Source organism: Bos indicus x Bos taurus, chromosome 16, assembly GCF_003369695.1.
Source record: "Bos indicus x Bos taurus breed Angus x Brahman F1 hybrid chromosome 16, Bos_hybrid_MaternalHap_v2.0, whole genome shotgun sequence".
Classification (NCBI taxonomy): Eukaryota; Metazoa; Chordata; class Mammalia; order Artiodactyla; family Bovidae; genus Bos; species Bos indicus x Bos taurus.
Genome location: NC_040091.1, coordinates 60,796,633 through 60,824,563, shown reverse-complemented (window position 1 = coordinate 60,824,563; position 27,931 = coordinate 60,796,633). Strand labels below are relative to the sequence as shown.

Sequence of the window (27,931 nt, the reverse complement as noted above, 5' to 3'; positions counted from 1 at the left end):
GTGGATAGTAAAAACTAAAATAAAAAATCTTTCCATGTTTTTAAAGATTTAAAAAACTACTCTAAAAGAGGACAAAACCATGTGGATGGTGATAAAAAACCACCACTTCATTATATTTATCGGCAAAGAGTTCTGAAGAAATTACAGTATGAAACACTGAAATTCTAGCCTCAGGGTAAATAGAGGGTTAAATCTCTGAGCTGTAGAAGCAGATTGTGTTTTCCTTTTGTGATCTGGGCTGACAAGACATCAGTATTCTATTCATCTGTTGGGAATTAGGCTGTTAATCCAATCAATGACTCCTGAGTGAGCTGTGGCCTCGTCCCCCACTGGGGAACAATCGGATCAAACTGCAGATTGTTTAAGAGCACAGTGCTGTCCTCATGTCAGGTGGAATTCTCAAACGCTCCCTGGTGCATTGGGACAGGGAACGCCGTCTTGACCCATTTATCCTACTCCTTAAATAACCAGGTATTTGCCTCATCCATAGGAAGGCATCAGCGACAGTGACAACAGGAGTGCAATAGAAATCCATTAACTTAAACTCACAAAAGTGTGGCTGAAAGGAAAGAATGCTTCCCAACACCCCACAAAATAGCTTATATAAAAGTTTTTTCACTTTATTCATATTTTTCCCTCCTCCTCAAACCCTAAATCTTTTTTCTATTGGGTTGTTTTTTGTTTTTTTGGTTGTTGTATTAAAGATAACACTGAATTTTGTTAACCACCATGAGCTCTTTCTGTGTATTTATACTGCTCTGCCTATATTTTTATAAGTCATCTGGGTACAAATAAATTTTAATATAGATTATGGGAACACTAATTAAATAAAATTTTAATTTTAGAATATCTTTCTCTGAGGAATGCTAATTAAATAAAATTTTAATTTTAAAGTATCTTGGTCTGAGCATACATAATTTTGACATCTTTTGCAGCATAGCAAGATTTGATTTCTAATTACTGATTTAATAGTCCATTAAGTACATTTGGAAATTATTATTGAACTGATGAGATAGATATTCAGGGTTGCAGTTTTCGTCTATGAAATGCTATCTCAAATTTTTCCTTTTAAACAGTAAGGTGAAATAAGATATCATAAAGCAAAACATCCAAAATGCAAAGAGAAGTTCTCAAAGAAGGTGTTTACTACCTCAATCTTAATGAAGACAGTCTTAAAGGATGATTTTATTGCTTCCTAGCTACAGCTTCCCAGGTGGCTCAGTGGTAAAGAATCTGACTGCCAGTACAGGAGACTCAGGTTCAGTCCCTGAGTCAGGAAGATCCCCTGGAGAAGAAGATGGCAACCCGCTGCAGTATTCTTGCCTGGGAAATCCCGCAGACAGAGGGACCTGGTGGGATGCAGTCCATAGGGTCACAGAGTTGGGCACAACTTAGTAACTAAACAACAACAACAATCTACATTACGTAAGAGTGTTCTAAAAAGAATTCCCTAAATATGTCAAATTTATCCATTCATCCTAAGTATTTAGCACACACCTTTCATATACCCAGGATTCTTCCTGAGCATTGGAATTCCCACCATGAACAAGACAGACAAGGTCCACAATCTTTGACAGCATACATTCTAGTGAGGAAAACATACCAAGAACAAGTAAATAAGACCACCAGATAAGCACTGAGAAATAAGGTGAAAGATGATTGGTTACTTTGAACAGAGTGATCAAGTAAAACTTTACTGAGGGGAAGTAATAGTTAAACAGAGACTTCAGTGGAGAGAAGGTGCTAGAAGTCATGCCCAAATCCCTGAACTAGGGATGAGCTTGACATACCAAGAGCAGACTACTTATATGTACACTATTCCCCAGACCAGAGGGTTTCAGGAGCAGCAAAGCATCCGAATCTCCTTAGGAACTTTGTAAAGATAAAGATACTTCCCTGGTGGCTCAGTGGTAAAGAATCCACCTGCCAATGGATTTGGGACACGGGTTTGATCCCTGCTCCAGGAAGATTCCACATGCCTTGCAGCTGCTAAGCCTGTGCACAACTACTGAGCCCCCCTGTGATCCGCAACAAGAGAGGCCCATGCACTGCAACTAGAGTAGCCTCTACTCGCCACAACTGGAGAAAGCCCACGGATAGCAACCAAGTAGTGCTAGCCAAAAGTAAGAATACAATTATTTTTAAAAATGTATATCTGAGCCTCTAGCCCTAGACATGCTGGTTTAGCAGGACTGGATGGGATGGAACCTGTGCACCCAGTGCCGTGAATGGAATGGAAGACCTACTCTAGCCAGTGTCGATGGATTCCTGCCTTGAACACTTCACACACTTACCTGCGTCCATCTGTGTGCACATGCTCTTCCTTTGCCTGTAATGTTCACCCTTATCCTCTCACACAGAAGTCCACCTCACCTTTTCAAACATTAATACCATGTGCTTTTCAAGACCCTGTCTCAGTAGGAAACACAGCACTATCTTTGAGGTATTCTTACCAAAAAAAAAGTTGAACCCAAATTTAATAAAACCTGTTTAAAAAAAATACATGTGATAATGATGTAAATGACATCAGAAGATAGTAAGCTGGAAAATCTGGACTATGGGACATTCTGCTGAAAAACTGACTCGATGATAAGTCAGGGGCATTTTTTAAAAAGTGAGACAACATGAAATTCATTCTCTAAAAAGAACAATGAGGAGCCAGAATGTAATCAGGTGCCATAATGAGATTCTGAAAACGTTTTGGGAGAGGTCATGGGAGAGAAAGTGGAGAGACTGGTATGAGCCTTGTAGTCAGACATCATCAAGAGGGAACTGTGTCCAGCCCTGAAGATTAAAAGCTCAGGTGCTCTTTGATGGCCACCAAGAAGAACAGGGACAGGTCGCAGAAACAGCTCAATCGAGATACGTGTTGGTCGTGAAGAATAATTGGATAAAGTGGATCCAGACCATGGATGCTTTGCTGCTTAGATTAAGGACTATTGTGTGCATGCACTCGTGTGTGCACACGTGTGTGTGTGTGTGTGTTTAAAAGGAGTCACATAATGGATTATGTTAGAGTAATTACTGATGGTGTACTGCTACCAGGGAGAAGGGCAGTAGGGAGGAATAGCGGTGAAGACACCACCCTATCCATTCAGATAGGAGTTGATAAAGAATTTGTGTTTGAGGAACAACAGCAGAAGGTATTAACTAATTTCCCAGGTACCAAAAGGAAAGTGCCTATTTCATAGCATCCTCTGTGGGTGGGGAACTATTTTGTGAACCTACCAGACTATGAAAATCTTCATTGTGACACCAGTCTGAATGGCCATCATTAAAAAGTCTACAAATAACAAATGCTGGAGAGGGTGTGGAGAAACGGGAGCCCTCTTACACTATTGGTGTGATCGTAAGTTGGTGCATCCACTGTGGAAAGCAGTATGGAGAGTCCTCAGAAAGCTGAAAACAGAATTATCATATGACCCAGCAGTTCCACTCCTGGGCATATATCTGGACAAAACTGTAATTCAAGAAAGATAGATGCACCCATATGTTCATAGATATACTGTTCACAATAGCCAAGACAGGGAAATGACCTAAATGTCAATCAACGCATGAGCTGATAAAAATAAAACACATATATACAATGGAATACCACTCAGCCATAAAAAGGAATGAAATAATGCCATTTGCAGCAACATGGATGCAACTAGAGATTACCATACTAATAAATCAGAAAGAGAAAGACAAATACCATATCACTTACATGTGGAATCTGAAATATGACAGAAATGCACCTATCTACGAAGCTGAAACAGATTCACAGACAGAGAACAGACTTGTGATTATCAAGGGGCGGGTGAGGGAAGGATACACTGGGAGTTTGGGATTAGTGGATGCAAACTATTACCTACTGAAAGGTTGGACAACAAGGTTCTTACTGTATACAGGGAAGATATATTCAGGGAAATATATTCAGTGTCCTGGGATAGCCATAATGGAAAAATACGAAAAAAATATGTACCTATACATGTGCAACTTAGTCACTTTGCTCTGTAGCAGAAATTAACAACATTGTAAATCAACTATACTTCAATTAAAAATTTTTCCAAAGTGAAAGGTGAATGAGTAGGAAAGAATCATTTCTTAGATTTCTCCACTATACATCTGATTATTTACATAGGAAGCTATTTAGAATCAAGTAGATTGAAGTATATTGCGTTTTACTGTATAGTATTATAGAAACAGTAAGCAAAACACTGAAAGAGATGGGAATACCAGACCACCTGACCTGCCTCTTGAGAAACCTGTATGCAGCTCAGGAAGCAACAGTTAGAACTGGACATGGAACAATAGACTGGTTCCAAATAGGAAAAGGAGTACGTCAAGCCTGTATATTGTCACCCTGCTTATTTAACTTATATGCAGAGTACATCATGAGAAATGCTGGGCTGGAGGAAGCACAAGCTGGAATCAAGATTGCCGGGAGAAATATCAATAACCTCAGATATGCAGATGACACCACCCTTATGGCAGAAAGTGAAGAGGAACTCAAAAGCCTCTTGATGAAAGTGAAAGAGGAGAGTGAAAAAGTTGGCTTAAAGCTCAACATTCAGAAAACGAAGATCATGGCATCTGGTCCCATCACTTCATGGGAAATAGATGGGGAAACAGTGGAAACAGTGTCAGACTTTATTTTTGGGGGCTCCAAAATCACTGCAGATGGTGACTGCAGCCATGAAATTAAAAGACGCTTACTCCTTGGAAGGAAAGTTATGACCAACCTAGATAGCATATTCAAGAGCAGAGACATTACTTTGCCAACAAAGGCCCATCTAGTAAAGACTATGGTTTTTCCAGTAGTCGTGTATGGATGTGAGAGTTGGACTGTGAAGAAAGCTGAGCACTGAAGAATTGATGCTTTTGAACTGTGGTGTTGGAGAAGACTCTTGAGAGTCCCTTGGACTGCAAGGAGATCCAACCAGTCCATTCTGAAGGAGATCAGCCCTGGGATTTCTTTGGAGGGAATGATGCTAAAGCTGAAACTCCAATACTTTGGCCACCTCATGCGAAGAGCTGACTCTTTGGAAAAGACTCTGATCCTGGGAGGGATTGGGGGCAGGAGGAGAAGGGGACGACAGAGGATGAGATGGCTGGATGGCAACACCGACTGGATGGACGTGAGTTTGAGTGAACTCTGGAGTTGGTGATGGACAGGGAGGCCTGGCGTGCTGTGATTCATGGGGTTGCAAAGAGTCGGACACGACTGAGCAACTGAACTGAAGCAAAACACCCTTCAGAAGAGCAAATGGTTTGGCTCTGTTCTCTCATATACCTAACTTTAGATGCTTGACCAGCTTAGTAAGTTAATTTTTAATAATATATAGACTAAGCGGCAGCTCTTCAAAATATGCATACTTGAAAAAGTACAGACGTCAAGGAGAAGTAAAAATGAATATGTCGTCCTGAAGAGTAAGGTTATTCACTCCGTGTTAACTGTTATAATCAGTTTTGAGATTATAGTTAATAGGAATTACACAAGCATACTAGATATGAGACTATAGTTTAGGCTACCTGTTGTCTTTAACCTGCAAAAAGAAAATTTGTCACTACATTTCTTTTGTGCATTATATTTATTTGTGTTGACTCCCCTTGCTCCATCTCAGTAGCATAGTACAATTGAGAAGACATGGGTTTTGATGCTGAAGAGCCTGGGACCTTGGCCAAGTTATATATAATCTCTCTGAGCCTCACTTTACCCAGCTTGAAAATGGGACTCATACCGTTTATGTAAGGGGTTGTCGTGAGGATTAAAAGAAATGATGTTCATAAAACTTCCAGCACATAAAAGGTATTCAGCCAACGTTTGTTCCTTTTTCTTTCCTTAATGTCTTGAACAATGTAGCACACTTCACAAAGTTAAACCTTGTAGGTCAGTGTTGGTTTCAAATAGTTGGTTTCAAAATGCTGCTTTTTAGTTTTTAACTGTTTTTCTATGAATTTTTTTTTCTTAAATAGTTTCTGTACTTCATTGCCTCCTTCTTAAATCACTGTGCTATATATACCACAGGTCTTTATAGACGGTGAAGCACAGGGCCAAATCTTCTCTTTCCCTCTTGAGATTGCTAAAATCTATTGGTTGGCATGCAGCCAGCCAGCCCTCTTTATGGCCGGCTGTTCTCTGTGGTCTTTGTCTGCAACTTGCCACCTCTGTCACAGCTTCTAATTTCTGCTGGCTGCTACTGTTGCTGCCCCCATTCTTTCTTCTAATTACCATTAGGCTCTGCTGGCCCTCTTACCATCTCTGCTCCCTAATCCTTGTTTCCTTCACTTTCTGCGTCTCTTCTGCCTCCTGTTGCATCTCATATTTCATAGGTAAAGGCTGGCCTTTCATTGCTTTCTCAAGCCAGCTAGAGGAATCCTTCTGTTCAGGAGTCATCTGGTCACAAAGTGTTTAGTTTGGTTCCTACCAGCATCTTCCCCTGGGCTGTGGGCCCTATTCTAAGTACTTGAGAATACCAAAACCAAGCCCCTGGATTAGTGAGGTATAACTATATTTGATTTTTCTGCAAGTAGTTTATGTTTGTCTCATTTAACTTTTATTTGATGCCAAGTTTTGTGCTAGATTGAAGGGATAAAGGAAATAGAGGTCTATAAAGTTCAACTATGCCAGAGGTCCTTACTTTCAAAAAAGCAGGAAGACACAGACATATTCATAGATAATAGAAGGTAAAAGATGAGGGAGCGGTGAGGGAAAGAAAGTTTTAAAGAAGGGTTGTGAAGGCTCAAGGTCCTACTTCAAGTTATAAAGAAGAGTGGCTGCTTATGAATGGAATCTGAGTAGTGGGTGATAGCTTAGAGTCCGGCAAGAGTCAGACACAGGACCCGGTCAGAGCAAGGGGAAGCTTTCATGATTCCCTACCATTTAAAGATAACGGCAGGGCTTCTGTGGTGGTCCAGTGGTTAGGAATTCACCTGCCGATGCAAGAGATTGCACCTTGCCAATGCAAGATGCAGGTTCAATCCTTGATCTGGGAAGATCCCACGAAGTCCATGAAGCAACTAAGCTTGTGCACCACAACCCTTGAGCCTGTGCTCTCGAGCCCAGAGGCCACAACTACACGGGCCCCACAACTAGAGAGTGGCCCCCGTTCGTCGAACTAGAGAAAGCCGGCACAGCAATGAAGACCCAGAGCAGCCAGTAACTAAATAAGAAATAAAATATAATTATTTAAAAAACAGCATGCTTATTAAAAAAATAAAGATAATGGTCAAGAATCACTTAGGTAATGGTACGTTTTTTCTTTTCATATTTAGGAGCCTGGGTCTTTAAGTTCCCTATAATACTTTGTCATTATTTTGTATTTCTTATGGATTTTTATTTATTTAGAAACAGTGTATGAGAGTATAGTGAAGGAGTTATACATTTCTAGGGTTTCTCCAGTGGCTCAGTGGTAAGGAATCTACCTGCCAATGCAGGAGGTGCAAGTTCGATCCTTGAGTCAGGAATATCCCCTAGAGGAGGAAACAGCAACCCACTCCAGTATTCTTGCCTGGGAAATCCATGGACAGAGGCGCCTGGTAGGCTACAGTCCATGGGGTTGCAAAGAGTCAGACACGACTGAGCACGCACTGAGCTGTACATTTCTATGCTTTTATAGTTAGAATTTTTCTACATTTTAAGTTTATTATGTGAATTTTTTAATTCACCTGAGTATTTTATCCTAATATATAATCCCTTACAAAGATTTTAAATGTATGACCAATGTTAATTTATTAGAATTGTTTTTGCTCCTGTTTATAACAACTCCATATTTATTAAATTTGAACATTTCTCTTAAGCTGAAACAGAAAGGAAAAGCATAAATAACTATGACAAACAACCCTCTTCTGGTGTGGTCATTTGAAATGAAACAACCAAAAAATTTAATCAACTTAAATTTAGAAAAATTAGCTGATATAAGTTGTAAACCAGATGAGTAAAAGCTTTCACTTACTCATTCTTGACATTCAATTCCATTTATTCTTTGTAATATATTTTAAAACAGAAATGTTTATAAAGACTAAGGTTTGTGTTCCTATATCCTATTTTGAGGTTACAAAGAAAACACTGGAGTCATATTCATGCTTTAATATAAACTCCACTTTAACACACACAGAGGAATAACACAGATAAAGATTCTGCAGATACAAGATGATGTGTTTTATTAAAACATCATAATCATAATAGTAAGATTATTTTAAAATATAGATTTAAAATAATTATTAATAATGATTAAAACCTGAACAGGTTGTATTTAAGTGAGTCATAATCATCAAGTTTGATCAAGTATTTCTTGAGTGCTTATTATGTGCAAGGCATACAAAAGATGAATAAAAGAAGAATTTACATTTGGCCCCCTGAAGACTACAATTTGGCTAGAGAGTAATTATAAATAATTATCTTTTGTTTCACCCAAATACCTATTCTTAAGACATGTCTCGGTACTTAGACATATAAACAATTCAGAGTTGAGGAAAACTTATGTGTTTTTAAAGCCTGCTCCTTTTCTCTAGTACTCTTGGAAGACAGAAAAGTTAATAGAATTAGAAGACAGCCTGGTTGTCCTCTGTCTTTCCATTCCCCAGTTGCCAATCAATTCTGTGATTGCAGTCATGGTTCTCATATTTATGCCCCTGCTCTAATTGATTTCTAGGTGGACATGCTCTAAGTTGAAAGATCAAAAATCCCAATATTTCACATTAAACACAAGAACACTTCAGCCCACAGCATCTGAACTCAAAAGCCTCAAATTAGTCATGGTGATTTGAGGAGCACAGCAAACAAGAAATGGATTGGGGTAGGGGGGAGCAGGTAGGTAACCCTATCATGCTTGTACCTGTAAATAAACATTTATACCATAATTTAAATTGGTTTGATCAGTTTTTATTGGTATAGCCAAGTAATAATCACTGAAAAATGTTTGTAAATATACAGATGGTATTCAAATTCAAAGAATACAAATCAACAGTAACTTTTTCTTATTGTAAAAGTGATAACAATGTATTATTGAAATTTTTACAAAATATTTACAAATAATAAGTATAAAGAAAAAGGTTTTGGTCATCTGCAATCTTACCCCTGAGATAATCACTTTGGATGCTTTCCTTCTCTTTGTTCTATAGGTAGATAATACATTTTAAAAACAAAAATGAGATCATACTATATATACTTTTATATCCTACTTTACTTGTCATGAATATCTTCTCATATGCATATCAGATATTTTTCAGCACACTTTCTAGAATGTTTGCCTAATATTCTGTCCTATAAGTATATTATGCTGTAGCCATTTCTAACTCCACTAAGGCATGGACTGTAACTGGTTTATTTATCATTGTGTCCCTGATAGGCTTTCAGAAATAGATGTTTAAATTAATTCTTCCAGTCTTCCATGTCTGTAGCTATGCAGCTACACATGACAGGAGAAACGTACATGCCCATGTCCACTTCAGGTTTATAACTGCTGACCTCATGGGCCCTCACTGCTGCCCAGCAGCGACTCGACATTCCCCTACTCCGTTATCTCTTCTCTCTCTTAGATAACTCTTTCATATGTTCTCTTCTCTGCTCAAAATTCAAACACCTCCTTCCTCATCCTCATTCTCTCCTAATGACCTTCATTCCCATTAAACTGAAGTGAAATAAGAGTCAGTGAAAAAAGAACTTCCGCAAGTTCTACCATCACATCTGTCTACCTGCCTGCATCTGTGCCTACATAGCCCCCTTTCCCCCCATTGGTATGTATGAGCCATCTGTGAGCCCAAGGCCAGCCCCTCTGCTCACACACTAGGTGCCATCCCACGCAAGCTCTCACTGCGTATATCCTTTTCTGCATTGTCAGTTTTCCCTCTCTTCTGTATAGTTTCCAGCAGATATAAATATACTGCTATCTGTTTACCCCACTTAACTGCCCAACTCCTGCCCCATTTCATTCTTCTCCAGAGTTCCGTGAAAGAGTTGTTTATACTCTAATTTCTCCTCCCGTGTTATTTCTTGAAGCCACTTGAATTGGGTGTTTACTTCTATCATTCTTTCTGTTTTTCATTTCAGTTCTGCTACATCCAGTGACCACTCTTTGGTCCCTACCGTTCTTGACCTATCAGCAGCATTTGAATGACTTTTTCGTTAAATGCTTTATTCTCTTGTGTTCCAGGGCAGTGATTTTGGTTACTCCCTTACTGACCTTGGTAAGGTCCCTTTTGCTCAATTTTTTTCAGTAGCTGTTTCTCTGTCCCTTTTGCTTGCTCCTTTTCCTGTCCTCAGGCTTCCCCGGTGGCTCAGTGGTAAAGAACCCGTCTGCCAATGCAGGAGACACAGATTTGATCTCTGGGTCAGGAAGATCCCCTGGAGAAGGAAATGGCAACAAACTCCAGGAAAAATCCCATGGACAGAGGAGCCTGGTGGGCTACAGTCCATGAAGTTGCAAGATTCATACACTAGTGATGAAACGATTTCCTACCCTCTTTGTCTTGAAATGCCCCAGAGCTCAATTGTCTGATCTCTCTTCTCTATACCCATTCCTTTGGTGATCTCATCCAGTCTCTGGGCTTTATATATCTGCCCTTCAGATCTCAAGTTTATATCTCCAGTTACAAATAGTTTCAAGGGATTGGCTCTGATAGAGTGCCTGAAGAACTAGAGATAGAAGTTTATAACACTGTATAGGAGGCAATGACCAAAACCAGCCCCAAGAAAAAGAAATACAAGGCAAAATGGTTGTCTGAGGAGGCCTTACAAATAGCTGAGAAAAGAAGAGAAGCAAAAGGCAAAGGAGAAAAGAAAACAAATACCTATCTAAATGCAGAGTTCCAAAGAATAGCAAGGAGAGATAAGAAAGCCTGCTCAAATGAACAATGCAAAGAAATAGAGGAAAACAATATAAAGGGAAGAACTAGAAATCTCTTCAAGAAAATTAGATACCAAGGGAACACTTCATGTAAAGATGGGCACAATAGAGGACAGAAATGGTATGGACCTAACAGAAGCAGAAGATACTAAGAAGAGGTGGCAAGAATACACAGAAGAACTGTATAAAAAAGGTCTTAATGACCTGAATAACCATGGTGGTGTTCACTCACTTAGAGCCAGACATCCTGGAATGTGAAATCAAGTGGGCCTTAGGAAGCATTACTACAAACAAAGCTAGTGAGGGTGATGAAATTCCAGCTGAGCTATTTCAAATCCTAAAAGATGATGCTGTTAAAGTAATGCACTCAGTTTGCCAGCAAATTTGGGAAACTGAGCAGTGGCCACAGGACTGGAAAAGGTCAGTTTTCATTCCAATCCCAAAGAAAGGCAATGCCAAAGAATGTCCGAACTACTGTACAGTTGCACTCATTTTACATGCTAGCAAAGCAATGCTCAAAATCCTTAAAGCTAGGCTTTAACAGTATGTGAACTGAGAACTTCCAGATGTACAAGCTGGATTTAGAAAAGGCAGAGGAACCAGAGATCAAATTGCCAACATCCCCTGGATCATAAAAAAACAAGGGAATTAAAAAAAATCTACTTCTGCTTCATTGACTATGCTAAAGCCTTTGCCTGTGTGGATCACAAAAAACTGTAGAAAATTCTTCAAGAGATGGGAATCCCAGGCCACCTGACCTGCCTCCTGAGAAATCAGTATACAGGTCAAGAAACAACAGAACCAGACATGGAACAACAGACTGGTTCAAAATTGTGAAAGGAGTATGTCACCCTGCTTATTTAACTTACATGCAGAGTACATCATGCAAAATGCCAGGCTGAATAAATCACAAGCTGGAATCAAGACTGCCAGGAGAAATATCAGTAACCTCAGATAAGCAGATGACACCACCCTAATGGCAGAAAGCAAAGAGGAACTAAAGAGCCTCTTGATGAGGGTCAAAGAGGAGAGTGAATAAGCTGGCTTAAAACAACGTTCAAAAAACTAAGATCATGGCATCTGGTCCCATCGCTTTTCATAGCAAATACATGGGGAAAAAATGGAAACAGTGACAGACTATTTTCTTGGGCTCCAAAATCACTGAGGATGGTGACTGCAGCCATGAAATTAAAAGACGCTTACTACTTGGAAGAAAAGCTATGACAAATCTAAACAGCATATTGAAAAGCAGAGCTATCACTGCTGACAAAGGTCCATTCTAGTCAAAACTTTAGTTTTTCCAGTGGTCACAGACGGATGTGAGAGGTAGAGCATAAAGAAGGCCGAGTGCCGAAGAACTGATGCTTTCAAGCTGAGGTCCTGGAAAAGTCTCTTGAGAGTCCCTTGGACATCAAGGAGATCAAACCAGTCAATCCTAAAGGAAATCAGTCCTGAATATTCATTGGAAGGACTGAGGCTGAGGCTCAGTCTCCGGCTGGATGGCTGGACAAGCTGTCACATGAATTACTACAGAACTCTAGGCTGACACTGCCTTGATGGCAGCTTCTGAATGGTTTCTGTCTGAAATCCTCCTGAATAAACAGATGCCAGGTGTATTCAGTGATAGTCTTATGAGTCTCAATGATAAGATGAGCTGAAGAAGACCACCTTGTGGGCATAGTACATACATTATTGATCCTTTAGTTCCCGCTGCTCACTTATTCTGGGCCTACTTTACTCCAATCCCTCTTGCCAGCAATTTTAGTAACATGTCAATGCAATCATCTTATCTTCAGTTCCCAAAGCAAACTTGTTCTTGAGAACATCTATATAGAGAACACCTGTGAATCTACTTGGCTGCCTTAAAAGGGATGAATAATCAGTGGTGGTTTAGTCGCTAAGTCATGTCCGACTTGTGCAACCCACCACACGAAATAGGGAAACATGATTAAGAAAATAACTGAAAGGAAAACAATCAAAGGCAGCACTCATAGCTCAGCTGGTAAAGAATCTGCCTGCAATGCAAGAGACCTGGGTTCCATCTCTGGGTCTGGAAGATCCCTTGGAGAAGGAAATGGCAACCCACTCCAGTATTCTTGCCTGGGGAATTCCATGGACAGAGGAGCCTGGTGGGCTACAGTCCATGGGGTCACAGGGTCAGACATCACTGAGTGACTAACACTGATGTAAAACAAATGATTTTTTGTTCATGTGTATGCCCAGACATTTACTTGATGCAAGACACTAAGGGACATCATTAGTTTATGATAACTGAATCATCAGGAAAAGATTAAATAATCTCCCATGTTCTCCATCTTGAGTGATAAGGGGAAGTAAGATACCTTAGAAAGTTTATAAGGGCGGTTTTCAGTGTTTGCATATTCAAAGAGTAATGTGCCAATTATTTTTAAAATGTGCTGACAGGTTTGTCGCTCTCTAAAAGGTACTTGGTTGTTATTTAGTTGCTCAGTTGTGTCCCACTCTTTGCGACGCCATGGACTGTAGCCCACCAGGCTCCTCTAGCCATGGGATTTTCCTAACAGGTGCAATTAATAGTTAAATGAGATGTTACTATACCTACCTTTTTTCCCCAAGAAAGAAAGGAGTGTGCCTATAACCAACTGAAGACTTAATTCACATATCAGAAAAATTCTCAGAAAAATAATTTAAAAATATGTTTGCCAACACCTAACATGTGGTAAATTGTCAGATTAGTTTAATCATATTCTGTAATGGAGTCACAGATCTCACAGGTTAGGAGAGGCAAAACATTCCAAGCTTAGAAATAATATTGAATATTATTTCAATATTTCAATAATATTGAAAATTACCCAAAATTATATTTGTAACTCATAATTTTTATCACTACTTCTAATTCCTCACAACCAATTTTCTTGAGTGCTTCCCTTATCTATTCACTTGAAATAGTAAAACAGAATTTTTATTTCAGATGTCAGATTACTGGATAAGAAATGAATCTCTCATTACCCACAAGGGAAAATGCATCCCCTCTATGCAGCTCTCTTATTACTCTCTTAATGCTTCATGCTGTGTACAGTATCTTTAGAACTAACACTGGTAGAAATGGTAGATCAAATCTGAATTACAGTATCAGTATCACTATGGTCACAAAAAAATCCAGGGACAGGAGAATTTTCTGCTCACACAGAACATCTTGGAAGCATGTTATTTCAATGACTTAAATATCACATGCTATTAAAGTAATGCTCAAAATTCTCCAAGCCAGGCTTCAACATTATGTGAACCATGAACTTCCAGATGTTCAAGCTGCATTTAGAAAAAGCAGAGGAACCAGAGATCAAATTGCCAACATCCACTGGCTCATTGAAAAAGCAAGAGATTTCAGAAGAACATCTACTTCTGCTTTATTGACTATGCCAAAGCCTTTGACTGTGTGGATCACAATAAACTGTGGAAAATTCTTCAAGAGATGGGAATACCAGACCACCTGACCTGCCTCTTGAGAAAGCTATATGCAGGTCAGGAAGCAATAGTTAGAACTAGACATGGAACAACAGACTGGTTCCAAACAGGAAAAGGAGTACATCAAGGCTGTATATTGTCACCCTGCTTATTTAACTTCTATGCGGAGTACATCATGAGAAATGCTGGGCTGGAAGAAGCACAAGGGGGAATCGAGATTGCCGGGAGAAATATCAATAACCTCAGATATGCAGATGACACCACTCTTAAGCGAAGAGCTAAAGAGCCTCTTGATGAAAGTAAAAGAAGAGAGTGAAAAAGTTAGCTTAAAGCTCAACATTCAGAAAAGTAAGATCATGGCATCTGGTCCCATCACTTCAAGGGAAATAAATGGGAAAACAATGGAAACAGTGACAGACTTCATTTTGGGGGGCTCCAAAAACTGCAGATGGTGACTGCAGCCATGAAATCAAAAGACCCTTGCTCCTTGGAAGGAAAGTCATGACCAACCTAAACAGCATATTAAAAAGCAGAGACATTACTCTGCCAACAAAGGCCCATCTAGTCAAGGCTGTGGTTTTTCCGGTGGTCTTGTATAGATGTGAACATTGGACTATGAAGAAAGCTGAATGCCGAAGAATTGATGCTTTTGAACTGTGGTGTTGGAGAAGACTCTTGAGAGTCCCTTGGACTGCAAGGAGATCCAACCAGTCCATCCTAAAGGAGATCAACCCTGAATATTCATTGGAAGGACTAATGCTAAAGCTGAAACTCCAATACTTTGGCCACCTGATGTGAAGAATGGACTCACTAGAAAAGACCCTGATGCTGGGAAAGATTGAGGGCAGAAGGAGAAGGGGACGACAGAGGATGAGATGGTTGGATGGCATCACCTACTCAATGGATATGGGTTTGGATAGGCTCTGAGATTTGGTGATGGACATGGAGGCCTAGCATGCTGCAGTACATGGGGTCTCAGTCAGACACGACTGATTGACTGAACTGACTGAAACGTGTGTGAGTGTGTGTGTGTGTGTAGGTAGACAGACAGGTAGATAGATCTGGACTTGGAAATGGGGCTTTTGATTCAGTTTGATAAAATGCATTTAGCAGTAGAAAAAAATCAGCACCTGGCTACTGAATTTTATGTGCAAAAAATAGCAATATTATCAATGACTTAATGTTAATATTTTCATCAATACTTCATTTGGTAATTTTTTAAAAAAATATTTCTAATTAATATTGTTTAAATGGCCATACTACCCAAAGCAGTCTACAGATTTAATGAGATCCCTACTCCCAGGTGGCACAATGGTAAAGAATCTGCCTGCTGATGCAGGAAATGCAAGAGATGCAGGTTTGACCCCTGGGTTGGAAAGAGCCCCTTGAGTAGGAAGTGGCAGCCCACACCAATGTTCCTGCCTGAAAAATTCTATGGACAGAGGATGCTGGCAGGCTACAGTCCATGGGGTCTCAAAGACTTGGACATGACTGAGTAGCAAAGTACCCATGACATTTTTCACAGAACTAAAACAGATAATCCTAAAATTCATCTGGAACCATGAAAGACCCAGCATTGCCAAAGCAATCCTGAAGAAAAAGAACAAAGCAGGAGGCATAACCCTCCAAAACTTCAGACAACACCACAAAGCTAGAGTAATCAAAGCAGCCTGGTTATTGACACAAACACATACCTGGATCAATGGAGCAGAAAAGACAGCCCAGAATTAAACCCACACACCTACAGTCAGTTGATCTTCAACAAAGGAGGCGAGAGTATACAATGGGGCAAAGTCTCATCAGCAAGTGGTATTGGGAAAGCTGGACAGTGCATGTAAATTAATGAGGTTAGATCATACTCTCACACCATACACAAAAATAAACTCAAAATGGCTTAAAGACTTAAACATAAGACATGACACCATAAAATGTCTTTAAGAGATCATAGGCAAAACATTTTGATATAAATTGTACCAATGTTTTCTTAGGTCAGTCCCCAAGGCAACAGTAGAGATGGAAATGGCAACCCACTCCAGTATTCTTGCCTGGAGAATCCTGTGGACAGAGGAGCCTGGTGGACTGCTGTCCATAGGGTCGCACAGAGTCAGACATGACTGAAGCAACTTTGCATGCATGCATGCATTGGAGAAGGAAATGGCCACCCAGTCCAGTATTCTTGCCTGGAGAATCCCAGGGACAGAGGAGCCTGGTGGGCTGTCATCTGTGGGGTCGCACAGAGTTGGACACGACTGAAGCGACTTAGCAGCAGCAAGGCAATAGAAATAAAAATAAACAAATGGGACCTAATCAAACCTACAAACTAGCATAGAAAAGGAAGTCATAAAACAAAAAGATAGCATACAGAATGGGAGGAAATATTTGCAAATGATGTGATCAACAAGGGTTTCATTTCCAAAATATACAAACAACTCCTACAACTCAACAAAAAACAAACAATCCAATTGAAAAATAGGCCCAAGACCTTAACAGACATTTCTCCAAAGAATAAATACAAATGGCCAACAGGTACATGAAAATATTGCTAATTATTAGAGAAATGCAAATCAGTACTACAAAGAAGTACCACCTCACACCATTTCAGAATGGCCATCATTAAGAAATCTACAAATAACAAATGCTGGAGAGGGTGTCGAGAAAAAGGAACTCTCCTACCGTTGATGGGAATGTAGGTTGGTGCGGTCACTGTGGAAAACAGTATAGAGGTTCCTCAGAAAACTAAAAACAGAATTACCATATGATCCAGCAATCCTATTCCTGGGCATATTTCTAGACAAAACTATAATTCAGGACGATACATGCACCCCTATATTCATAGCAGAGCTATTCACGATAGCCAAGACGTAGAACAACTTAAATGTCCATTGACAGAGGAATGGATAAAGAAGATGTGGTACATACATACAACTCAGCCATAAAAACAAAATAATGCCGTCTGCAGCAACATGGATGCGACTAAAGATTATCATGCTAAGTGAAATCAGTCAGAAAGAGAAAGAAACACTGTATGATATCACTTAAATGTGGAATCTAAAATGTGATACAGACGGACCTATCTGTGAAGCAGAAACAGACTCACAGACATAGAGAAAAGACTTGTGGCTGCCGATGGGAAGGCAAGGGATGGACTCAGAGTTTGAGGTAAGCAGGTGCACACTATTACATTTAGAACAGATAAACAACAGGTCTTACTGTACAGCACAGGGAGCTATATCCAGTCTCCTGGGATCAACCATAATGGAAAAGAATATAAAAAAAGATTGCATATGTATATAAAACTGAATCACTTTGGTGTGCAGCAGAAATTAACACAACATTGTAAATCAGCTATACTTCAATAAATAAATAAATACAATTTTAAATAAACACATACTTCTTACATTTGACAGGGTGCCCCATCTCAGGAGAGAAGAAAATCTAGCCCTTAAAGGAAATAATTATTAATAAAATGAAAATAATGATCAAAAATTATAAAGAAAGAATCAGTGTAGAAATACATGTGGGGAAAGAAAGAAATCTGTATAAATTCAAGAGAGACCAACTCGTCCTCTGCATACAGGAGGAAAAAGCATCTGGAAGTAAAACTGAAAAAGTAATTTTTCACTGAGTTAACTGTGAACTGAGTTCATGATTGTTTGGGCCCCAGAATAATTACATTTGGCATTTATGCTCCACAATGTAGGAAATATGGTAGAGCTTACCAAAAAGTAAAGTTGTTCTCCAAAGGCCAAAACAAACACAGCTAAGAAACAAATTAGTAAGCCTTGAGTTTTTAATAATCCCAAAGCTTTAAAAAGAAAGTGGTAAGTTTAAACCAACACCTGACTGTCCTGAAAGCAAGGATCTGACAGTCCCAGTATCTATAAGGTAGAAATCTCTCAAAAAACAGCAGCCACCATCAGGGAAAAGTAGACATTAAAAATCTACCCTCCAACAAAGAGCTGACATGAATTTTTCTTAGCCTGCACTCCAAGCCCAGGAGGGGAGGTGGGATGAGAAATAGGTTTGCCCTTTTTAAATTTACACTAAGTAGGTGTTCAAAAATCTCCAAGCTAAGAACCCAATGTAGGGATCTCAGACTGATAGTATTTCCATGGTGTCTGTCAGAAACAAAAGCAAAATCATTCTAGAGGGACAGAATCTCCATTCAGGGAACAAAGCACAGAATTTTTCACAGATAAAACCCCACTTAAAATGAATTCACAGTCCCAAATTATAAAGCACACAGGTAGTAATCAGCAGTACACGAATCTCAGGCAGCACAAGTATCACATGCACCACCACCTGCCCCCTCTCCCTGAGCTCAAATAAAAGAAATACAGGGACTATACGTCTGCTTAAAATGCTCAAATATATCAAAGATGGATATTAAAACAAGAGAGAAGAGCAGAACACTATAAGGTTGGAGAACAGATTTCAAGCAGAGTGAAGTGCATTTACAGATGTGAATGTGCAGATAGGTATTCTTACTGGGAATCGGAGGTCACAAAATTGCGAGGAAGATGATCAAGGCTTGAGTCATAAATAACCTTTTGTTCTGTATTACTCAGGACTCCGTTTGCACGTGACAAGATCACTTTTGCCTAGACAGTATTTTGTTGTTGGCTCACCTAACCAAGAAGGACAAGGACAGGGTTGAAATGATAAGAATTAGAGACTCTCATTCTTTCTGGATCTCTCACTGCTACTCTTTTCTTTGTGAATACTTCATTCTCACCTCCCACACACCTGTTTTCTCCAAAAAGTGGAGAACAATGCCACCTGTAGTTTTGATCCACATCTTTTACTTTTTACTTTCTTTTTTAAAAAATTGTGCTAAGATATACATGACATGATTGCTGGGAGAAATATCAATAACCTCAGATATGCAGATGACCCCACCCTTATGGCAGAAAGTGAAGAACTAAAGAGCCTCCTGATGAACATAAAAGAAGAGAGTGAAAAAGTTGGCTTAAAGCTCAACATTCAGAAAACTAATATCATGGCATCCAGTCCCATCACTTCATGGCAAATAGACAGGGAAACAATGGAAACAGTGACAGACTTTATTTGGGGGGGCTTCAAAATCACTGCAGATGGTGATTGCAGCCATGAAATTAAAAGACGCTTACTCCTTAGAAGGAAAGTTATGACCAACCTACACAGCACATTCAAAAGCAGAGACATTACTTTGCCAACAAAGGTCTGTCTAGTCAAGGCTATGGTTTTCCCAGTAGTCATATATGGATGTGAGAGCTGGACTATAAAGAAAGCTGAGCACCGAAGAATTGATGCTTTTGAATTGTGGTGTTGGAGAAGACTTTTGAGAGTCCCTTGGACTGCAAGGAGATCCAACCAGTCCGTCCTAAAGGAGATCAGTCCTGGGTGTTCATTGGAAGGACTGATGTTGAAGCTGAAACTCCAATCCTTTGGCCACCTGATGGTGGCCAGCTGACTCACTTGAAAAGACCCTGATACTGGGAAAGATTGAGGGCAGGAGGAGAAGGGGATGACAGAGGGTGAGATGGTTGGATGGCATCACTGACGCGATGGACATAAGTTTGAGTGAACTCCAGGAGTTGGTGATGGACAGGGAGGCCTGGCGTGCTGTGGTTCATGGGGTCGCAAAGAGTTAGACACGACTAAGCGACTTCACTTTGACTTTTCACTTTCATGCATTGGAGAAGGAAATGGCAACCCACTCCAGTGTTCTTGCCTGGAGAATCCCAGGGACGGGGGAGCCTGGTGGGCTGCCGTCTGTGGGGTTGCACAGAGTCGGACACGACTGAAGCGACTTAGCAGCAGCAGCAGCAGCAGCAGCATTAAGAACATGCATGTTGTTGTGCAGCTGTCACTACTATCCATCTGCAGAATGTTTTCATCATCCCATACTGAAACTGTACCCACGGGACAATGATTCCTCCTTCCTCTCTCTCTGCAGCCCCTGGTAACCACTGTTCTATTTCTGTCTCTCTGAATTTGACTACTCTTAAATAGTTCATACACTGGAATAATACAATATTTATCTTTTTGTATCTGTTTTTATTCATACACCACTTTCTTTTGACCAGGAAGAAAAAGGCTTTCTCTGTACACATGCTTCTGTCTCCTTGCTCTATTTTGAAAATCTTTTTTAAATATAACTTTATTTAATTGGAGGCTAATTACTTCACAATATTGTATTGGTTTTGCCATACATTGACATGAATCCTATTTTGAAAATCCTAAGAGAAGACTCTAAGTGGTTTGGCTTGAGTGACATGCTTACTTCTAGACCAGGAGGATGATGGGTGCTATGATGTGCTCAGCTCAGGAGGTTGCATGACCACCCTAGAATCTTCCCCAATTCTCTGTGTGTACATACCTTCTCAAAGAGCCCTTCCTTGTTCTTTTGATCTAAAATAGCATCTCACATCATCTAGACACTGTATTATGCTTTTTGGAGCACTTATTGCTGTCTGTTACAGAAAGATTTATTTGCTTATTACTTCCTCTACCACTAGAATGTAAGAGTTATAACATGATGGACCTTCTCTCTCTTGCTCACCTCTGTGCTCCCAGTACCTGGAACACTGCCTGGACCATAGTAGGAGCTCAATAAACATTTTAAATTAATTCATTAGTTGGAGATTGAGGTGGAGATATAGATTTAGTACTCATTGGTAAAAGTGATTAAAAGAAATAAATTATGCTTCTACCTCTCTTGTGAAGATAAGCAATTACAAATTGAATGAAATTGAACTCTGCATATATATTTATATGAACACAGTAATTAAACAAGGAACTTATGCACAAATAGCAAGAAAGTTACACTTTCTAAAAATGGGTAATTGTAGAAAATATAACCTTGCATGATGGATGCATAGGTTAGAGTCCTGAGGTTGCAATAGATTAAACCCTTTCTGAAATTATTTTCTGTTGCCAAGCATTTTAACTATAAATGTGAATGTATAAACCCATCAGGTGTGTGTGCACATAAATGTGAATATATAAACCCATCAGGTGTGTGTACACATACACACACACATACATTTTTACTGGTTAACTTTGGAAACTAGCAAAGCAGATATAAGTTTAAAGCCATAGTGGGCAATACAGTTCTTTCAAAATTGCCCTTGACTGTAGCCAGGTAAATCCAGATACTCAGGAACACAACTTCACACTGTCATTGCCACCCCTCATTATCATCTCTTGGATCTTGTTTACTGTGGCTGCCTCAGCTCTCTTCCCCTACCTGTCATTAATCTCAAGGGCAGGGCAAGGCAAAGAGGAATGAGGAGCAAAGTAGGGACTGAATTGAAAAATACAAGAAACAAGTAGGCAAAAATAATCTCTTGTTTTTCTGACTTCTTGGTGCTGCTGTCCATCTTTTACTACCCTTAGAGTTTATTATTATCCTTATGATATATAATGAGAATCCCAAACGTAAGCAGTGCTACACCTCAGCTGAATCTACCCTACTCATAAGGTTCCTCAAAATTACATCTTTCATATCTCCTCCAACCTATCTACCCACATGTTACCGCCAAATCCAATGAGAATTCCAATTCCTGGTAAGAAAACAGTTTAATCAAACTACATTGCCTCAAAGTTGTCTTCTACCCATCGGCTGTTATCCCTGCTGAACTTCTCTAGGTGTTAAAGAATTACTTTTTTCTAACCACCTATCTGAACCAGAAAATAAGCTCTCCTTGGCAACTTTTTGCCTTTCTTCTTAGGAGATTAAATAGAACCACACCCAAAACCTCCTGGGAACCAACCCCCATATTCAGTCTTTAGGAAATGGGAAAGGTAGATATGGTTTGTCTAAGAGTAGTTGATTTAAATCATAATACCACTCTGTCTCATTTACAATAATGGTTAATCATTTATTCTTAATTACCAGGGGCTCAAGAATGGCCATGCACATACTAAATGCATATCAAATTAATCTAAATTCTACTTTTCACCTATCCATCATCCTAATTATGTGTTGCTCATGTAACGTGATCATCTGCCTTCAGCTTAAGAAATAGCATTGCTCAGATGGAAAGATATACCATGTTCTTGGATTGGAAGAATCAGTATAGTCGAAATGATTATACTACTCAAGGCAATGTACAGATTCAATGCAATCTGTATCAAATTATCAATGGCATTTTCACAAAATTTTTAGAACAAAAAATTTTTAATTTGCTTGGAAACATAAAAGGCCCTGAACAGCCAAAGCAATTCTGAGAAAGGAAAATGGAACTGGAGGAATAAGGCTCCCTGACTTTATACTACAAAGCTACAGTCATCAAAACACTATAATATTGGCACAAAAACAGAAATGTAGATCAGTGGAACAGGATACAAAGTTCAGAAGTAAACCCACACACCTATGGTCAGTCTATGACAAAGGAGGCAAGACTATACAATGGCAAAAACACAGTCTCTTCAATAAATGATGCTGGGGAAACTGGAAAGCTGCATGTAAAACAATTAAATTAGAATATTCGCTAACACCATACACAAAAATAAACTCAAATGGATTAAAGACCTAAATATAAGACTGGATGCTATAAAACTCTTAGAAGAAAACATAGGAAGAACACTCTTTGGCATAAATCACAGCAATACCTTTATAGGTCCACCTCCCAGAGTAATGAAAATAAAAAGTAAAAATAAACAAATGGGACCTAATTAAACTCAAAAGCTTCTGCACAGCAAAGGAAACCATAAAGAAAACAAAAAGACGACCCACAGGATGGGAGAAAATATTTGCAAATGAAGCAGCTTACAAGGGATTAATCTCCAAAATATATAAGCAGTTCATGCAACTCAATATCAAAAACAAAACCAAAAACAACCAATCAAAAAATGGGCAAATGATCTAAATAGACATTTCTCTAAGAAAGACATATGGATGGCCAAAAACACATGAAGAAATACTGAACATTGCTAATTATTAGAGAAAAGCAAAACTAAAGATGTATCACCTCATACAGGTCAGAATATGTGTGTGCTCAGTTATGTCCAACTGTGTGCCTCTATGGATTGTAACCCACCAGGCTCGTCTATTCATAGGATTCTCCAGGCAGGAATACTGGAGTGAGTTGCCTTTTCCTCCTCCAGGGGATCTTCCTGACCAGGGATTGAACCTGTGTCTCCTGCGTCTCTTGAATTGACAGGCTGATTCTTTACCACTGAGCCACCTGGGAAGTCCACCAGTCAGAATGGCCATCATCAAAAAATCTACAAATAATAAATCCTGGAGAGGATGCAGAGGAAAAGAGAACATTCCTACACTGTTGGTGAGAATGTAAATTGATACAACTACTATTTGGAGAACAGAGCTTCCTAGGTGGCCCTGGTGGTAAAGAGTCTGCCTGCCAATGCAGGAAACACAAGACACACGGGTTCAATCTCTGGGTCAAGAAGATCCTTGGAGTAGGAAGTGGTGGACAGAGAAGCCTGGCAGGCTACAACCATGGTGCCCCTAAGTCAGACGCAACTGAGCACACAATATAGAGAAGAGCATGGAGGTTCCTTTCAATACTAAAAAGGGAGCAACCATATGATCTAGCAATTCCACTCCCGGCCATATATCCAGAGAAAACCACAATTCAAAAAGATACATGCACCCCAATGTTCATTGCAGCACTACTCACAATAGCCAAGACCTGGAAGCAAATTAAATGTCTATTGACAGAGGAATGGATAAAGAAGATGTGGTATATGTGTACAGTGGAATATTACTGAGACATAAAAAGGAATGAAATAATGCCATTTGCAGCAGCGTGGATGGACCTAGACATTATCATACTGAATGAAGTCACACAGACAAAAATCATATGATATCACTTATACGTAGAATCTAGAAAACTTATACAAATGAATCATACTGAATGAAGTCACAGAGACAAAAATCATATGATATCACTTATAAGTAGAATCTAGAAAACTTATACAAATGAATCATACTGAAGTCACAGAGACAAAAATCATATGATATCACTTATACGTAGAATCTAGAAAACTTATACAAATGAATCATACTGAATGAAGTCACAGAGACAAAAGTCATATGATATCACTTATACGTAGAATCTAGAAAACTTACACAAATGAATTTATTTATAAAACAGAACAGACTCAGACTTTGAAAACAAACTTAATGGTTACCAAAGAGGAGAGGAGGAGGGATCAATTAGGAGTTTGGGGATTAACATATACATCCTACTATATATAATAAAACAGATAACCAACAATATGTACAGAAAACTGCTCAATGTTCTATAATAACCTATGGGAAAAGAATCTGAAAAATAGATATATGTATAACAGAATCACTTTGCTCTACAGCTGAAACTAACATTGTAATCAACTACTCCAATGTAAAATAAAAATTGAATTAAAAAGAAACAGCATCGTGAAAAAGTACTCATCGATAGTTTATATAGTTAAAATACCTTGATTTTAAAGAAATAAAAATTTAGCTGAACAGTTGGATTTTCCTGAGTATATGTGGGAATTTTTGCCTTAACTTGTAGAGATTTTGTGTGCCTTGAAATCACATTTCTGTATAATATTTGATATGCTTAGGAAACTTTGTGTTACAAGCCTGGAATCTGAACCTTTGAAAATGGGTTACAAAGCTACTAATTCTTACTATAAATCATAGACTTCTTAGATAGATTTTGGGAATGTACTTAAAAAAATATTATAATACTGGCCATGATAAATGGCCATTTTTCTGCCACTAATTGGGTAATCAAACTGTCACATTTTAAAGGATTCCCTTTGGTTTAATATCTGCAGATCTAATCATCCTGTCACTCTGTGGCTGCTGCAGTGCACAAGTTACCATTCAACCTTCTCCTTTTCTCCAAGATGGAGAGTTTGGTCAGAGGTTACTGTGAGGCTTAAAGAACTGGCTTCTTTTCCTGTAGCTGGTAAACCTGTGGAACTTTGGTATATCAAATATTTGCTATACCTTATATATTTTCATACTTTTGCAATAACTTAGATTTGTTTCTTTTATAGGACAATGAAGGTCAAACAGCTCTACATTATGGTAAGATGTTTTTAAATTATTACTAATTATATTTGACTTTATTTGCTTTTCTCAGCTTTGTCCAACACTACATAGCACTTGGAAAAATGCCAACCACTAGGCGGAGCCTGGTGGGCTGCCGTCTATGGGGTCACACAGAATTGGACACAACTGAGCGACTTCACTTCCACTTTTCACTTTCATGCATTGGAGAAGGTAATGGCAACCCACTCCAGTGTTCTTGCCTGGAGAATCCCAGGGACAGGGAAGCCTGGTGGGCTGCCGTCTCTGGGGTCGCACAGAGTCGGACACGACTGAAGCGACTTAGCAGCAGCAGAGCTACAATAACTTTATGTTTAAAAAATAGATTAATAACCTCTAAAGTTGATTATATGTTAAAATTCTTATGGACACATTCGTAATTAATTGAGCGTTTCTACACAGTCAACAGAAATGAAGGTTCCTCCAATTCCCTTTTGAAATTTCATTATTTCATTCCTGTTATTATCAGTGACAACTAAGATTCTAACCATTGTTACTTAGGAGCTAGAATCTCTCTTGTAAGAAATACTTTCTTGATGTGAAGAAAAATAGATTTGATTTTTTATTTCTTCTATTAACTGATTAGCCTCGTTAAGTAATTTTCACTTAAACAATCTGTAAAATAGAGGATAATCTGTAAAATGGAAGTAATATGGCTCTTAAGGAGCTATTGGTAATAGGTAAGAGATAATAAAGTACTTTGGAAACTGAAGTACTAGAAAAAGTATTGCTACTTTTATTCTATTTGGATATGAGCATGGTTGAATAAGGTCTTCCCAGGTGGGTCAGTGGGTAAAGAATCCTCCTGCAATGCAGGAAATGTGGGTTTGATCCCTGGCTCAGGAAGATCCTCTAGAGGAGGGCATGGGAATCCACTCCAGTATTCTTGCCTGGAGAATCTTATGGACAGAGAAGCCTGGTGGGCTGCAGTCCATAGCGTCGCAAAGAGTTGGATGCGACTGAAGTGACTGAGCATGCGTGCACACGCACACACGCACACACACACACACACACACACACACAGTTGAATAAAAGACAGCCATCAATATTTAAACTAGTATATATCAAGAACATCTCCCAGTCAATAAGAAACAATCAAATGGAAAAAATAGACCTCAAAAAACAGATAGCTCACAAATGAAAAAGAGCCAAATAACCAATAAACAAGAGGCTCACCCTCACCAATAACTTCCAAGAACTATGAATAGTCTGAGATCATACACTACTTGAACTCTTACCAATTAGCCTGATGCAGTTTTATGCTGCTGCTGCTGCTGCTAAGTCGCTTCAGTCGTGTCCGACTCTGTGCGACCCCATAGAGGGCAGCCCACCAGGCTCCCCCGTCCCTGGGATTCTCCAGGCAAGAACACTGGAGTGGGTTGCCATTTTGCTGGCAAAAGACACAAAACTCATGGATCAGAGACAGAAGACTATTGTTCACAGCACAGCAAACAGCATGAGCTTCATGTTTGTGTCATTTCCCCTTGAGTCCCATGGGAGCTACAAAGAGACGCCTCAGCAGATCTTAGACACATAGTGTCATGGCTTAGGAATCCTAAGCTTAGGGATCTCCAGCCTTTTATAATAAGCTGCCAGCAGCTTTGCCCAACCTTTGGCCTGGACAACACATGTCTTTATCATACTGGACAATAAACAAACCTGCCTTCTATTCTAGAAGGAAGCAGTACCTCCGTTGACAAAGGTCATTCACTATATCAACATCTTTTGAAAGACAGTCTAGCATAAAAGCTATCTTTATCTCTGGTCACACGGTGTACAGAAACATGAGAATCCCTTGGAGAAATGTCTCCCAACAATAATTAGGGGATGCAGATTAAAACATTCAGATATAACTTCACACAGATTGGCAACATGTAAAATATGTGCACCAGGGCTTCCCCGGTGGCTCAGCAGTAAAGAACCCATCTGCAATGCAGGAGCCACAGGAGATGCAGGTTCAACCCATGGGTCGGGAAGATCCCCTGGAGGAGGGCATGGCAACCCACTCCAGTATTCTTGCCTGGAGAATCCCATGGACAGAGGAGCCTGATGGGCTACAGTCCAAGGGGTCGCAAAGAGTCAGACACGACTGAAGCGACTTAGCATACACATAGCACGCACGCAACGTGTGCGAAGAATAGAACTGGGGTGTGGAGGAACAGAAACTCTCATATACTGCTATTGGGAGTGTCCAACCACTGCATCACTTTGGAGGTGAATTTGGCAAAAATCTAGTGAAGTTGAAGGTAAGGGTACACATACCCTACAACCTGGCCATTTCACTTCTAGTATATTCCCTGGAAATACTCCCCAACATGTGTATAATGAAACATAAGTAAGAACATGTACTGCAGCATTACTTGTAATAGCCAAAAACTTGTTTTATTAGCCTTTATATTCTTCTGTTTCTGTACTTAAAATTGTTAAGTTGCATATATATATACACACACACATATATGCATACATGTACATTTTGTTACCAAATACCTTTGAAAGGTGTGCCCATCACAGTACACAAGAAATTTCAAGGCTCCTTTCTATCAACAGCCCTCTGAAGTAGTTATTGTTTTCTGCAATTTATAAATGAGGAAATCAAAACTCA

General features: G+C 39.4%; 1 protein-coding gene across 5 annotated transcripts in view; it reads left to right on the top strand.

Moving 5' to 3' along the window:
• Positions 1-27,931, top strand: part of ACBD6 (acyl-CoA binding domain containing 6) — a 205,881-nt gene that overhangs the window by 137,027 nt on the left and 40,923 nt on the right. For all 5 annotated transcript variants that reach the window (XM_027565486.1, XM_027565485.1, XM_027565488.1 and 2 more), the window contains exon 7: positions 25,278-25,308. In XM_027565486.1, coding sequence (XP_027421287.1) covers positions 25,278-25,308 — 31 coding nt within the window. The remainder of the gene's footprint in view (positions 1-25,277; positions 25,309-27,931) is intronic.